The 16,287-nt window shown below is 36.2% G+C and overlaps 1 protein-coding gene across 1 annotated transcript; it reads left to right on the top strand.

Moving 5' to 3' along the window:
- Positions 1-910: 910 nt before the first annotated feature.
- Positions 911-10,906, top strand: LOC105047022 (mitogen-activated protein kinase 3). Its single transcript, XM_073259305.1, has 3 exons — positions 911-1,466; positions 1,907-2,334; positions 10,006-10,906. The coding sequence occupies exons 2-3, from the start codon at positions 1,912-1,914 to the stop codon at positions 10,687-10,689; spliced, it is 1,107 nt and encodes a 368-aa protein (XP_073115406.1). The 5' UTR covers positions 911-1,466; positions 1,907-1,911; the 3' UTR covers positions 10,690-10,906.
- The last annotated feature ends 5,381 nt before the right edge of the window (positions 10,907-16,287 follow it).

The raw sequence follows: 16,287 nt of genomic DNA, 5'->3' as shown, positions 1-16,287 counted from the left end.
ACTGGAGAAGAAGGTGGAGATTCTTTAACGGAGGATCGTCTGATGTCTAACTCAAAAAAATTTTGAGAGGAGAAATTAGAATAAGAAGAAGATAGTGAGTTGGAATATATTTTTTATTTTTTTATATGAGAAGATCTAATGGGTCGTTGGAGTCTATGGAGTTGGAGTAGTGATCGTCGAGAGATAAAATAGTAATATCGACAGATTATTATGATATCAGTCGTTTATATTTGAAGGATAGTGGACTGTCGTAACAGAATACTGACTCAACAGATTCCGCACGTTAGGAGGATCCTGTGGCATCCAAACTGGGGGAAGGTGCTCGAAAAATGGATGAAACGAAGCGAGATCAATGAACACCCAACGATGTTGTCTTTGTTGAGCTTCCAATCTCAGATGTATCATCGACTGTAGATCAACGTTTGTGACGTCATTCTGCTAATGCGATACAATCCGAATTGCATGTCATGAATATCAAAAGTATGAGTATAATTATAGATATAAATTGAATAATTAAATTTTATAATTATAAAATTAAAATATATTATTAAATAGATAATAAATTAAATTAATAATATATTTATATGATCATATATTTTTAAAAAAAATTAAAAATATTATATAAAATTATATAAAATTATAAACACGTTGAGATATTACTTATTTATGTCTATAACTATTTTTTTTAACATTTATTTAATTTTTAAATTTCTGACGGTATCCGTATTAACTCGGATACGAAAATGCATCCAACGGATATTATCAGTATCCTTTCCAACGGATATTATCAATATCCTTTCACCTCCGTGATTACGTGAGCGGCTTTACTTATCATGTGCCGCCGGCTTAACGTAAGGGGGAGCCGACACGTATCTTCCGATCATGGAAGAAAACCCTTAAGCCAGTCGGTTATTTATTTATTTTTATTTTCGCGCCCCAGCTCTCTGAGATTTATGGGGGGACTCGGAAGATTACGGCACGAGATGTGGGGTGATGGAGGCAGGAAGAGCGAACGAGATTTAATCGGAATTGATGCGATCTAGGTTAGGTTGATGCAAGATCGGATCGAGTGATGCATGGATTGAGTGGATTTGGTGTCATGATTGGGGGGATTCCGACATAAGAAGGTCATAAGAGGTTGGGAGGGGGGACTTGAAAGGGAATCGGAGTAGGGAGGGAGGATTTGGAGTGATGCAGGGGATTTGCTCTTGGGTGCTGTAGATCTCGGAGGGGCTCTCGGGGTTTCTGAAGTTTTGGGGGCTTTGGAGCTCTCCAGTCTTGGACTGAGAAAGAGATACAGTGGAAAGCTGAGATTTTGCAGCTGGAATTATAGTTAGATTGTGGAATAACTGGGCGAGTCGGTTGAATCTCTTTGGAATGAGGGAGATTGTAGGAAATCAGTAGGAGAAGTTGAGACGTCGACGAGTACAAATCATACAAGATATCGTGTATATTCCAAAGTTTAGGTATGCATATTGTCTCATTTCCAGACATTATTTGTTTCCCAGTGATTTAATTTCATCTCGATTTATTATTTTATTATTTTATTATTTGTTTTTGTTTTTTTTTTTTTTTGCTTTGTGGGGGTTGGGGGGGGGGGGGGGGGTGGCGAATAGAACTATTAGGAATACATCAGAATTGCTTGCGGTTTCTCATTCTTAATTGCTAGCTGATTATTTTAGCTGTTGTGATTTGAAAAAGTCTTAACTTGGTCCCTTGTTCTGGCGACTTCGGGTGACGTGACTTAGTCATCTCGGTAAATTTTGAATCGGGGTTTGAAACATAAGCACAATTTCTGAGATTGTTATGCAATGTGAATCCGTGCACAATGTTCATTTTTTATGCTTAGCAGCGAAAATGTGGTGGGTGAAATCTTCAAGGAGATATGCTCCATTGCATTTTGCAGGAAATATGGCTACATTGGTTGATCCTCCAAATGGGATGGGAAACCATGGGAAGCACTACTACTCCATGTGGCAAACCTTGTTCGAGATCGATACGAAGTATGTGCCTATCAAGCCCATTGGAAGAGGAGCTTATGGGGTTGTGTGCTCGTCCATAAATAGAGAAACAAATGAAAAAGTTGCAATAAAGAAGATCCACAATGTCTTTGATAATAGGGTGGATGCACTTAGAACATTGCGGGAACTGAAGCTCCTTCGGCATCTACGCCATGAGAATATTGTTGCTTTGAAGGACATCATGATGCCAGCCAATAGGAGAAGCTTCAAGGATGTATATCTAGTTTATGAACTCATGGATACTGATCTGCATCAGATTATCAAGTCTTCACAGGCACTCTCTGATGACCACTTCCAATATTTCCTCTTTCAGGTATGGATCCTCTATACGGGCCTTCTAGAAATGCCGATTTCAAAAAAATTATTCCTACTTAGGATCATGATATTTGAAAATACTTGCTATGGAGGAGAGAAAATCTATAAATATCCATGTGATTAAAATTCTGTAGTTGGTTTCTAATATTGAGACTAACCTCCAAGTGGTGGTTGATGGGAAGAAATCTTTTTAAGAAAACCCTTTAGTATAAGGTCTACAAAGGTTTCAGGCATTCAGGCACTGCTTTTAATGCTTCCTATCACTTTGTTTACATACCAAGAAGATGAGATGAGAAACTTTATAATCAGATTTGTTTCATGCGGCTGGCATATATAATAGTTAATTTTAACAGTGAGAAAACAATCTGACCTTTGAGGCTCTTTGCAGGTTCAAAGTGACTAAAAGAAAAGAAGAAGAAAAAGAGGAGAGAATGAAAATGAGAAAAAGGGGGAAATTCTGTAATGAACTCTATATATTCAAGTGCTATTTAATGATTTTATATCCAAAGTGAAATGTTATCAAAATAGTGCTGCATTGGTATGGATTTGGAATCTGAACCAGACATATGTTCTGGTGTACCATTCAACAATGCAGAAAAGATTTCAGGTTGCACTTAAAATCTAATTTTCAACACAATATAATTTAATTTATATGATAAATTATATAATTGTATGTTATATTCTAACTTATAAGTGCATTATATGTTGCATGAGAAGATTTGATCATTTTATCATTGATCCTGTGCAAATAGTTGCAGAAGAATTATTAGTTTGGTCACAGTTTGTCAAATTGTTACTCTTCCTGGATTGTTAAAAAGTGTAATTTTGAGCTGGCCTCAGTTAACAAGGTATGGATCCATTAGTTATGGTATCACATTTATTTGTGGGTGTTGTAGCCTATGAAACAGACTGGTAATGAACTTTGGCTATTTGGTGTAATGGGTGGACTGCTGACATGATTTTATTAAAATAAAAAATTCTGCTTGGACAGGTACCAACTGGCCAAACACATGATTCTTCCCTTCTCTTTTTTTCCTGTCATCTTCTGTCTCCGTCACTTCTTGATTGCTTTTAATTTCCTTAATATTAGATACACTTCTTTGTCTCTGCTTGTTTTCCTTCTTGGTTTATTTTAGTTTCTTCTGGGGGAGTAATGTTCCAGTTTTATTAGAATATATTTAGCACTCTGTTTTGACCTTTAAGGTTTTACAATGTTTGTATGTGATAACCATATCAAAGTGGTGCTAGTGAAAATTCTAAAAGTTGAGCTATGAGCTTGTACCTGTCACTGGCAGGCATGGCAAATACCACAGTACGTACCTTAGCGGGGCATTGTACTATCAGGCATGGTTACAAGGGAAGGAAAAAAACTGTACGAATGAACTAGGTAGCCCGTTGTACAACATTGATCCAAGGCTGGTTTGCCCAATGGATGGTCCTGAAGGGGTGCTGGTTACTGATCCCTGGCTGGAACATGCTGTTCTGCCCAGTTTTTGAATCTTTGGTTCTCATCTTGATCACATCTAAATATGTCTTTCCACGAAATCTCTGGTGCTAGACCTACCCGAAATTCTTCCTTTACATTGATATTTGATTAATACATTAGTGGTCTACATGATAAATTTTATTGCATGAGGATTTTTTTTCCTTCAATTTCCATGCATAAAGGATGCCGTGAAGAGAAGGATATGTTATGCAGTCCCAAGAAGGTTCAAACATGTTGGGCTGTCCGATGTGCTTATCTACATTAGTGCTCAGATTTCTTTTTTTAATCCCAAATTCTTGTGACCGGTCATGTTGTGCAAGCAAGCATATCAGCATATTGAATGTCAAATGACTTGTGTGTTGACTTGTTCTTTTTTCTTTGTTTTATTATATCCTTTTAAATATAGATTTAAAATCATTTTCTGAAGCTACGAACTGTCTATTGACATCAACATTGAGTGAAAATAATTACACGCACTGTTAGTTTGTTGGCTGGCATGAACTATCCCCACCAGTATGGGCACCCTCAGCATGGGTCAGCGTGACACCTGTTAGTTTAGTTCTTGAAATGTTTTTTAACGGAAAAGGTATTAAATCTTTCTTCTGATTTTTTTTTTGTTTTGGGATGGTGTAATCTGCTGCATGATATGCACTTTCTGCACCAGCTGGTGGTCGGCATGCCCACCAAATGTGGAACTTGAAACCTTGGTTATCAGGTAGAATTGTCACACGGATATTTGGCTGATCTTTCTAAAATCACATTCACAATATCAATCACTGACTGAGTAGTATGATCTTTACTGGTCAATTTGAGTTGGATTCTCCTTTGTAATGATGCACCAAGCAAACAAATGAATGAATCAGGTTCTAAAAATCTTCGCAAGGTTGCATTATAAGCATCAAAACATGTTAACCCTCAAACTCACTAGATCTGAAGCATGCCTCTCTTTATGTAAGGTGTACTTCCATGTACAGCACCTTAATTGGATCATCCTATACTTCTTTTGGTTCTAGCTGTGTTGAACCCTTGAGAAGTCATTAAAAGTATTGTTTTTGTTAGAATTCTGGTTGTTATGTTATGGGCCATAAGATGAAGATGTCTTCTCATTGTTGACATATAATATGTCAGTTTCTGTTTATTTTCTTGTACAGCTGTTTATGCTATTCTTTATCAATAGGCAGGAGAGAAGATTGCAGGTCAAGATATACAGGAAAATGCGTCAAGATATACAGGAAAATGTATCATGATCAGGATGTTGTTCTCGATGATTAGTTTAGTTCATAAGAGCTTCAAATCTCCACCCTTCAGTGCTTCCCGAGATGAAGCAAAACTCATCCTGTTTGAAAAAAAGATTTTTTGCAGCTTCAAACATTACCATGCTACCAACTTCATTCAGTGATCCTGCTCTTCCATCTGCTACATTGCTTTCGGATGCTATAAATCATTTGTTCAATATTTGGATCCTAACAAACAAAAGTTTGGATAGGTCATAGTATGTGTAGTTGACTGAAGTGATTTTGTTAATTTGCAACACAGCTCTAGAAATATAGAGAAACATACAGGTTGGAAAGGGTTAGGCTGTGCAATTTATTTCCTAGAATGACTTGATGCGAAGCCAGACTAGTGCTAGTGGTCAAAAAGGAATAAATCTATTGAACAATGGGAAATAAATATCTTCCAGCATCATATGGTTAGAGGCTTTACATACATGCAAGTGTGAGCAATATACATGCGCTAATGGAAAGTTGGTAGAGTTGGTGCAATGAGTTATTTACTTTTCCTCAAGGTGTTAGGCTTAATTGTGATGCTTGATTTGCCTGTACTGGTTGCATATGCTTACTTTGTGGCTAGGCAGCCCAAAGGGATTGTACTTCCAGGTTCCATGGGCTCTACCACAGCGCCTTATGGTTCAACATGTTCTCCTGGACCACACTGAGCCTCTACTAAAGGATGCAACAAAAGTTGATATTTCTCTTAGTGTAGATTTTGTTGGTAGTGATTCAAGTTGAAAATGAACATGGACAAAGTTGAGGTAATTGACTCATTAGTGGCCGGAAATCATTGATGTAGGTGTTGATACTGAGCATAACCCAAGAGAAATTTTGCCACGTGAAGTTCCTCTAGCTTCTGCTTTAGCTTGTCGATCGAACTATGAATTTCTCGGAGAGGCTAGATTGAACAAACCAAAGCATTGATGACCAAGATACAGTATCATAACTACTTTTTGGAAATTGACGTTCAAAACCCAAAGATCATGCCAACTGACAACTCATTGGCCCCCGATTTTGTTCCCAAATTCCATCATTTTGAGGGTTGATAGAAGCCCAAATGTGGAAACTTACTTTTCTACCTTATTTGATTTCTTAGTTTCATGAGTCAAGTGACTCCAAATCATCTTAGAATTTCATAGGTATATCGTACGTGATTGGATATTCTTGATTTTGCTATTTTTGGTGAGGTTTGTTGGGGGGCTTATCTATATAAGGTGGCTTAGGGATGGTTTAAATATACGCTTTGATCTTGATTGATGAAATTCTCATAAAGTTGTTTCTTCCACCTTACCTCTGTTCTTCATGCTTCTTTCCCCACGGCACATGGGTAACCCTCCATCACTTATCATAGTTATTAGTAAGAGTAGAAACACATTTAGTTCATCACATATGCCCCTAGTACTTATCAAGGCTTTTTATAACCTTTCTGTTTGTAAATAACCTCTTGATACACTTCATAGGGTCATGATATACTTTCTTTCCAAAGTGCATTTCGAACAAGATTCCAATCTCTTTAGATGTCAAGGAACATAATATTATTGAATAAATCTAGACAAGTTTGGTGCTATGTCTTTATTGAGAGCTCTTTTGACTGAGGTTCTTCTCAATGTAACTTATCTTGCCCTTACTGGTACACACTTACCCTCTATTTGGTTCGAAGGATGGATTGAAAGAAAGATGGATAGAGGAGGAATCCATCCATCCTCTCATATTTAATAAAACTTGGAATCCATCTATCCTCTCATATATTTAGTAAAACATGGAAGGATTGATAGAAATGATTCCCTCCTTTGTTTGGTATAGAAGGAATAAGAGGAAGGATGATGAGTATTGTTTGACATTTTACTAAACCACCTTTGATAAAAATATTATTATTATCAATTTATAATCTATAATTATATAAATATTATATAAATATTTAATTAAATACATATTTTATAAATTAATTATTAATAAATTAATTATATAAATTACTAATTAATTTATAATTTAGTTTAAATAGTAAATATAAATAGAGAAATAAAAGATAATCTAATTATTTAATTATAATTATGAAAATTATATACTAAAATTGAAATAATAACTAATAAAATTTAATGATTAATAGTATATATATAAATATATATAAATAATATGAATGAAAAAGTGAAGAACTATTATATTTTTATAAAAAAATTAATGAGACATAATTTTGTCAATTCTAAAGTCCATCCTTAAATGCTCCATCCATCCATCCTTCATCCTTCCAATTTGAGAGGATACAAAATGATGGGGGTGGATGGACAATCCCTCCTTTCTCATCCATCATTCTTGTAATTTTTTGAACCAAACGGTGGATGGAGATCATCCATCTTTCCAATCCCATCTATCCACTCTATGACCCTAACCAAACATAGGGTTAATGCATAAAATAGTTTAACCCCTTTAGTTTCTTAAACTTTCTTTGAAGTCATTTGAATGTTGGCAATGTCAATAAAGAGTGATGTTCTTTGGTTTGGCACTTTAATTATATTGCTGCTCAATACTTATACCTGCAATAATTATCTGTTATCTAGATCGGTTCTCAATGGAATAGCACAAATTTGCTGATTCAGATTATAGCAACAAGAGACTGTCAAAGAAAATTACTGGATATTCAATTTTATGGGCATGTGTCTTTGCAGGAAGAGATTATGTTGACACAAACAACCCACAGTTAAGACAATGCCCAATAAGGTTGCATCACTTCAAAATTTCAAGATCCTTGTGGTTGTTCAGCTTATTTACAAGAGAAATAAGCAAAGATAAATGAAAATAAAAGTGGCCATGCAACCAAAAGAGTGGAGTTGATCATGTCTGAAGGCCAAAAAAAACTGTGGTGTATGTAAATGTAGAGCTAGCACATGCATTTCCAAAGGTGCAGCTCTAAGACTGAGACGATGGGACAATAAAAAGAGATGCAAAGTGAAAGGAAGAAACAAGGAACAAAATGTGATCAAGAAGAGTGAGGACACTGAGAAGAAGAAGATTGTGTATTTTGATGCAGCTGGCTGGGTGCATACCTTGTAAGGTTAGTATATTTAAGGTGATTCTCTTATGAAGCAGAAATGAGTAGATGCCTCTTCATGGGAAGACACCAATTAAGCTGCTGCTATATGTTGTGGCCATGGAAGCTAGGATTAGGAATTAATTGTGAGATCTGATGGTGGTAATGATGAGCTTAATAAATGAATGTGTGCATGCATGATATAATAGAAGCTTAAATACCATAATTTTGTGAACTGTGTTTCAAGATTTGGGCTACTGACTTCAAATGATGAGTTAAGGGTTTGCAATTGAAAAATTTTCAGGCATTAATCTGAAAATCAAATGTGCATGGTGGTTTTATGGATTTCAATCTGTTACACTTACTATAGATGATAGAGCCAATTAGTATATAAGTAGTCTATTTTACACACTACTTACATCTAAGATCTTAAAAAAACTCTATATATGCCTGCAACATGGTATTAAGACATTTATGTGAATTAACTAGAACTATGAAGATAAGTGCATTCTTGACTCCTGTCATTGAAAATGACAATTGTCAACATTTTGAAATTAAGTAAATATACTGTTAGAAAATATTAGATACACTGATACTCGTTGCATCTCTACAGTGGCGTTACTGAGTGCCTATTAATTCCACCTGTAGTTATCTAGATCATTATGCCTGTTGTGAAATTTTCAAGGAAATGCAGATGATGTGGGTAAAAAAAGGCCCAAGACACTCTTGAGCTTGGAAGTAGTAGCAGAGCTAATAATTTGGAATGCATAATTGCTTGTGGTGCCTTTGATAGGTAGCGCAGGCCTGTCCTTGTACCAAGCAGGTTTATAATGCTAGAAATTCCAGAACTGAATGTCACATTTCTCTTTCTCAGAAGATAAAAAAAAGAAAATTGCATCTCTTTGCTTCAATTCTCCTGCCGTGGCCTTCCAGTTTTGTTGTTTCTTGCACTATTTATGGCTTATATTTCACACTTTGACTGAGCAACAATGTCAATAAATTTTAAGGTTTCTTTCTCCTTGAGGGAGAAGATGGGAACCCCATCAAATTCATTGAGGAAATGAATCAAGTATGAATCCAGCAAATCTCCAAGATCCAAAAGGAATGAGGAAGAAGGAGAACCATGAGTCAGGGGGATGGGAGAGCTGGATTGATGGAGGGTAAAGGCCAAAACAAGGTTCCTCCCAGCAGATGATTAGTTTTATCTTTGCATGCTGGAATCCAAACGGACATCCACGTAAGGCATGGTCTTCCATCTGTTTCCTTTTGTCATTGAAAATCCTTGAGTTTCATTCTAGCCAAACACTCGAAAACGATGCAGCCACTAGAATGTGCCATAGTAGGTAGACTTATCTTTAAACATGGTGCACCATCTAATCTGACTATAATTAAGTTATATGCAGAGCTCTATTTCTGACTCTCCAACCTCTGAAAAAATTCTTCCAAAGTTATCATGAGAGTCAACATATATGAAGGGGTATTCTGTGATTTTCTCATGAAATCCGGATAGCACAGAGCGGGGGTCTACACTAATGTTTCTTCCAATTAGATTATCCTTTGGGATAAATTTTAAGTTGATCTCGACAAGATAATGTGTGCCAATGTCGTAGCTTTTTTTTGGTTCAGTAGTTACAGCAGCATTTGTTTCTTGCATGCTTTTATATATGCCTCTCATCAGCTTGTCATCTTTATTCCCAAACTTATTAGTCATTTATATGGTCAGGAATTACCAGTTTAGAAAGTGAATTTTAACCTAATTACAACTTTAGAAAGTGAATTTTAACATTTGGCTTACTAATCATATCTGAAACCTCTTTGAGAAGTTTGTGCCCTTTGTTCATATGCTTGTTGCTCAATAATGACTTATGCATGTTGCATTTGTTTTAGTTGCTTCGAGGACTGAAGTATATCCATTCAGCAAACATACTTCACAGAGACTTGAAGCCTGGGAACCTACTGGTCAACTCAAACTGTGACCTCAAGATTTGTGATTTTGGTTTGGCTCGCACTAGTAAGGGGGAGAATCAGTTCATGACCGAATATGTCGTCACGCGCTGGTATCGGGCCCCGGAGCTGCTCCTTTGCTGTGATAACTATGGCACCTCCATAGATGTATGGTCTGTGGGTTGCATCTTTGCTGAGCTTCTTGGGCGCAAGCCCATCTTCCCAGGCACTGAGTGCCTTAACCAGCTCAGGCTTATTATTAATGTTCTTGGCACCATGAATGATGCTGATCTTGGCTTCATTGATAACCCAAAGGCACGCAAATACATCAAGTCTCTGCAATATACCCCTGGTATTCCTCTTGCTAATCTATACCCCCATGCAAATCCACTGGCCATTGACTTGCTGCAGAAGATGCTTGTTTTCGATCCATCTAAAAGGATCAGTGTAACTGAGGCATTGGAACACCCATACATGTCTCCGCTTTATGATCCAAGTGCCAACCCTCCAGCTCAAGTCCCCGTCGATCTCGACATTGATGAAGATCTTGGAGAGGACATGATCAGGGAGATGATGTGGAACGAGATGCTTTATTACCACCCAGAAGCAGCTTCAGCAAATTCGTAAGAATCACTGCCTGTTTCCAGAAGTAAACTAGAAGCTTTGTTGGACTGAATGTTGATTTTGTTTTGGTTGTATCACTATTATGAGAAATGCTCGAGAGTCTGTTCTGTACATGTGCTTGTAACGTATGCATGCAATGTTTGTGGTGCGCAAAACTTCCCTTGTATAATTTTGACGCTTGTATGTCTAATATTATATACGGTAATCACTTTTTCAATTATATTTTTCATTTTTAGGTAATCACCTTTTCAATTATATATTTTATTTTTAGGTTTTTTGAAGTGTACATAAATTCTAAAACACTACCTAATTTGCTGCTCCATGAATAGATTTTAGAATTTTTGAATTGCACCATATATTACTTATACAAAATGATTCTTGGACTTAGAAAGCAATTAATGTTATCATTGACTAGTTGGCATAGAAACTAAACCGCGGATATATGGGATAAAAATGATGTGCTGCAACTGCCTATGGTTTTATTATTTACAATGAAATGGCAAATTAGGATGGCTGAGGACAGTGTTGTGGAACTTCTTATGTTAAAATGTACAAACTTGTTATTTTATTCAAAATTTAAGGGCCCTGGAACTAGTAATGGACTGCAACCTCTGAGAATAGAATCGGAAATGGGTAATCTACACTATTTCCTTCCAGTAGAGAATAAAGTTTTGGAAGAAATTGTTACAGTTATAGCGTCATATCATGCAATCAGTTGGATGCTGAAGACTCTGTAGCTCTTATTATATTGTTGATCCATGATTCTATTTTTTCAGAAAAAAAAGAGTACTAGTACAAGAAAATATATAGACCATAAAAATCGCTAATTGGCTTCTTTATTTTTCTTAAATTGGTCTTGTTAATCTGTTATTAATATGCTTTGAGCAGCAGGTGCATGGCTTGGTGGCCATGGTCAGGCAGGTCAAAAATAACAAATTCAAGAAATTAATGAAAATACAGACATGTAAAAAGGCATAATCTAAGAATATGTCAGATAAGATATAGTAAGTTAATAGGAAGAATTATCTTGGTAACGTTCAATATTCATTCATCAATCATTCTTAACTTTCATTATAAAACTGGAAGCAAAATATCAATGCGGGTGCCCAGATGGCTATTAGGTGGTGCTGTGATGTAGGATGGTCCATGGAAGATGGGAATGTACAAGGGTTTCGGGTAGAGCTGAAATCTAAAGGTGCTGGAATTGCAGGTCAAGACCTGCGTTTTCAATAAAACTGAACAAGCAATGTCATGTTTTTGAAGAAAATAGGCAATGGACAACTACCATCTAACCTAGGCTTAGGATTCTAGGGCCTAAATTGAGTTGTTAAGGGCTTATTAGATTGAATAACCAAAATCAAAGTGTTTGCTGTACTTTCTAGGAAAAATCTGATTTTCTTTTAATAATACAAAAGACCTACAAGAAGAGCAATCGAAATGAAAAACTAATAAGAATGAAAAGTAAGGAAAACAGAACTAGATGTGAAAGAAGCAAGGAAGAATGAAAGGTAAATATAGATCATCATTAAAAGAACAGAGACAGATACAAGATGATCCCTAGACTTAAATTTGAAGGCAAATAAAGAAAACAGAATCAGATGTAAAAGAATAGGAAAATATGAAATGAAAACATGAAATTTCTTTAAAAAAAAAAATAAAGGAAAGTAGAAAGGCAGCAATACCTGACTCACTTTATGGCCTTGGAATCATTAATCATAAAATTTCTAAAAAACCATAAGGGAAAGAGGAAAGGTAGCAATACCTGACTCACCTTAGGGCCTTGGAATCATTAATCATACCTAGGGTTTAAAGCATCTCACACCTTCATTTGCAGAGTCACACCACGAGAGTTTAAAAAGAAAGGACGAAGTTCCATTCTTTTTCGTTCGTATTCTGCATGAAACCCATCACACGACTCCACTTGATTAAAATACTTCTTGATTTGGTTTGGATCAGCCCAGATTTCACCAATTTCCAAGTTAGTTTTGCCTAACATGATATTGTCTTGAAGAATATAAACATTATCAGCATATGTGTCATTTGAAGCAGCGGTTTCTTCAAACTTCTGTGGATCCCGTGTGCAAGTTGTTCTCTAAAGTTTTGGGTGTCTTGAGGAGTAATTTTTTCACGTTTTATTTTCTTCTTTAGAAAATTTGGTATCCAAACAACATTCTTCTGATGGATCAACAATCAGTGTCACCTTCTCTTCTTCTAAATGATAGTAGAATCTCTGAAATTTATAGTCTCACCATCATGTAATTCATTAAGCTCTTCCCTGTATCTCATAAAGCTTCTTTCATGACCATCTTCTTTTATAATGTTTTTATGATCATGCGTTTTCCAATTCCATAGACATGGAAGTGGGTTTGATGGTCTCCATGTTTTCCTGTGTTCCCATCTACTTGTGGCTTGTAACTGGTGTTGCCTCCACTATTTTCGCTTCTACATATGTATGACAATAACCCAAAAAGTGTGGTGCTTGATTTTGTATCCATTGCTTTTCTTAGCTTTCCATTGTATGGCCAAGATCTTTCCTTAACTGGATCCATAGACTTTGGGAAGCTTCTTCCTCTTTTTCAGAGTTCTCTTGGAGTCTTTTTGGAAACAAGTTGGTCATATTTGTTGCCATGCTGAATGGTAAAGAGTCATTTGTAGTAAGGTAGCAAATACCTCTCCTTGAGCTGCTTCTTCATCTCTTCCCAATCGATGATGGGAGCTTGGCATCAATGAATCATCTGATCGTGTATACCTCTTGACCATGTATAAGCTTGACCTTTTAGTTTTTTGTCTTGGTGAAGGGTACTCACATCTGGTCAGACAGATCATATGAATCAAAGTAATCTGCTAGATCTGTCAGCCAATCTAGAAACTTGTATAGTTCAATTTCTCCTGTAAAATCTTCATCAGCAGCATGTTCAGAAGGGTATTGTTGATACTTGATGGTCATGTGTGCTCTATGAATTGGATCAGCCACTATGATAGAACATTATGACATACCGAAGGCTTTGATACCAAACTGATGTAGGATAGTGGATGAAGGGTATGTATAAGGGTTTAGTCGAGAAGGTCCATTAATTAAGAACTTTTCAACTCCCTAAAGACCCCTCATGATGCATGTTACTCGTCATGTTTACTGTAGCATGAACAGTACTGCTATGGTAACCTACTTGTCAAGATATAAAGAAAAATCTGAGGCTTTTAATGAGCTTTTGATTTTAGATAACCTATTTATAAACTCAAAGTAAACAGAAATATGAGGAAGTTATAGAAAATTGTTAACTAAAGACTAATTCTAAGAAAAATCTGAGTCATGCACTCATGCTGCTCTATCTTGGGTCTCCATCACCCTGTCTAGGCAGCAAAGGTGGCAGTATAACATCGATACTGATCTACGGTCCTGTTCTCCCCTACATGCGAATTCCATGTTTTGGCGATTATTAAATAGTTTTCACTGCTTACATTTAGAGTTTCTTGAGATAGTTTTGAAACAGTTTGAGTAGATCCAGGTCTGCTTACTAGATTTTTTGTTCATTTTCCAGTTGAGTAGGTCACTAAATAGGATTTCTGAGACACATCACCATCATTATTTACTTAAGTGTTAAAGTTGGGCTCAGCTGTTGAGGGCCACTCTAATTTGATCAGGCTTCATGGGTTGATTCAGCAGGGTTCTACAGTTGGTTGTCAACCTAAACTCTTGAAGACCACCTTCTAAGAATCAAACCGAATTTCTAACCAGCGGAACTTTAGACAAGAAAGGGTCTGTCAAGAAACTTAAAGGGCCAGTCACATGCAACCAAGGAAAGATCATCTATAATTACATTGACTCGAAAGAGTGTAGATAAAGAGAGAAAATTGCATGATTAGATTGGAATTGCTTTCATCTCTAAACATATATTGTTTACTGAAATATCATTTCAAATGGAATCTGAAAGGTCTAGAAAAGATTATGGAGATAAAACAAAACTGTAGCATAAAACTAAATCAATAAAATATACTCTACAAATGACTGGTTTCAAAGTTTAGTGTGCAGGCAATTATGTTTTCTATCATAAGGTCGTAAGATCGACTTAACTTGCCACTAAAATCAGACACCAATGGACTCAGGCACTTAATTTTCCTATAGAAACCGTAGGTAATGCTTGTTGCAAAAGAAGCTTGTATATCATTCCAAATCTACAATGTCTCACTTCCATGATAAGCTTCAGAGGCTACATAAAGTTATGGGACTACATTTGCCTTGGGCTGCACTTAGCTAGATTCCATTTCCTGATCATTCTCACTTTCGCTAAGTGATTGATCCCTTTACCTAGTGCCTTGTATTTTCTTCATGGTTCATATCTCAAATTCTAGATTCTTTGAAGCATGCTAGTAGGCATTAGGCATTTTATCCAAAAATTATAGCTATTGTTAGCATGATGTTGGGGAATCCCATTCTAGTTGCTTGTAGTACACATGTATATACAGGCACTTGTGCAGCTTTCTAGGATAATCATTGTTGGGTGTCGGTGAACATTCTTTTGCTTGGATCTAAACTTCTTTTTGAAACTGACATTCTTGATCTCTTGTTATGAGATCATAAAAGCATGGACATGTTCTTTGTTTGTCAAGCACCATCGAAGCTGAAATATTATGACCAAGATTACGAGTTGCCTATGAGGTTTCTAAGATAACCATTGTTGGGAGCAAAGCTGAAATATTATTTGTTTGTTTTGTGGAGAACCATATCTGCTATCATGAGTTTGAAGGATCAATCTGTCTTCCCCATCAAATAAGACCCAACAAGATTATATAATTTGGTTCTTTATATTAATTTACACTAGTATGTGAATGAGAATGTATATTGTGATAAACGGTTGTTTTATGAAAACCTTTAAAGACTTTAATTTTATACATTTTGGGACAAATAGCCTTGAGGTGCACTCAAAGTTACCTTCCTGATTCTGTTCCTTGGCCTGTTCCATTGTGTGATAAGCTATCGATCCCTTGGCTACTGCCTTTTGCTTTCTTCGCTCGGTTCCAATGAAAGACTAAAGTCATCTAGGCATGCTAATAGCAATAGGTTCCTAGAATTATTGTAGCTTGTAGGTTTCTCTTTTACATGCTTGTATTGTAAGGTCAAAGACAAAGGAGGAAAATGTTCTCTTCACTTTACTGTGCTTCTTCCTTATTCTAAGTCTCTAGCGACTGCTAGCATGCTTTGCGGCCGGTCTGGTGTAGGCAAGTCTAGGCAGAAGGCTTTGAGTTGCTTTTTAGAGTTTTAGGCAACTTTGAATAATGGACCATTATAACATAAATAACAGACACTCTTTTCGCTTGTACTTTCTTTTAGATAAAATAAAAATATATTTTTTTTTGCCAAATTTCAAAAACAACAATATATTTTTTGGACCGTTGGTACCAGAATTTTATGAAGTCAGGCCTTCTCATTAAGTATGCCGCATTTATCTGCCACTTCAGACATATTTTTGCTGTAGCCAGAGTTTTATGAAGTCAGACCTTCTCATTAAACATGCTGCATTTATCTGCCACTTCAGACATGTTTTTGCTCGCTGCTATCTAAATGTTGAAACTTATAAATTTATGTTGCAAATGCACCATCCA

This window comes from Elaeis guineensis, chromosome 6 (assembly GCF_000442705.2).
Source record: "Elaeis guineensis isolate ETL-2024a chromosome 6, EG11, whole genome shotgun sequence".
NCBI classification, from domain to species: domain Eukaryota; kingdom Viridiplantae; phylum Streptophyta; class Magnoliopsida; order Arecales; family Arecaceae; genus Elaeis; species Elaeis guineensis.
The sequence above is the reverse complement of the archived record's forward strand: the minus strand, read 5'-3'. Positions and strand labels throughout refer to the sequence as shown.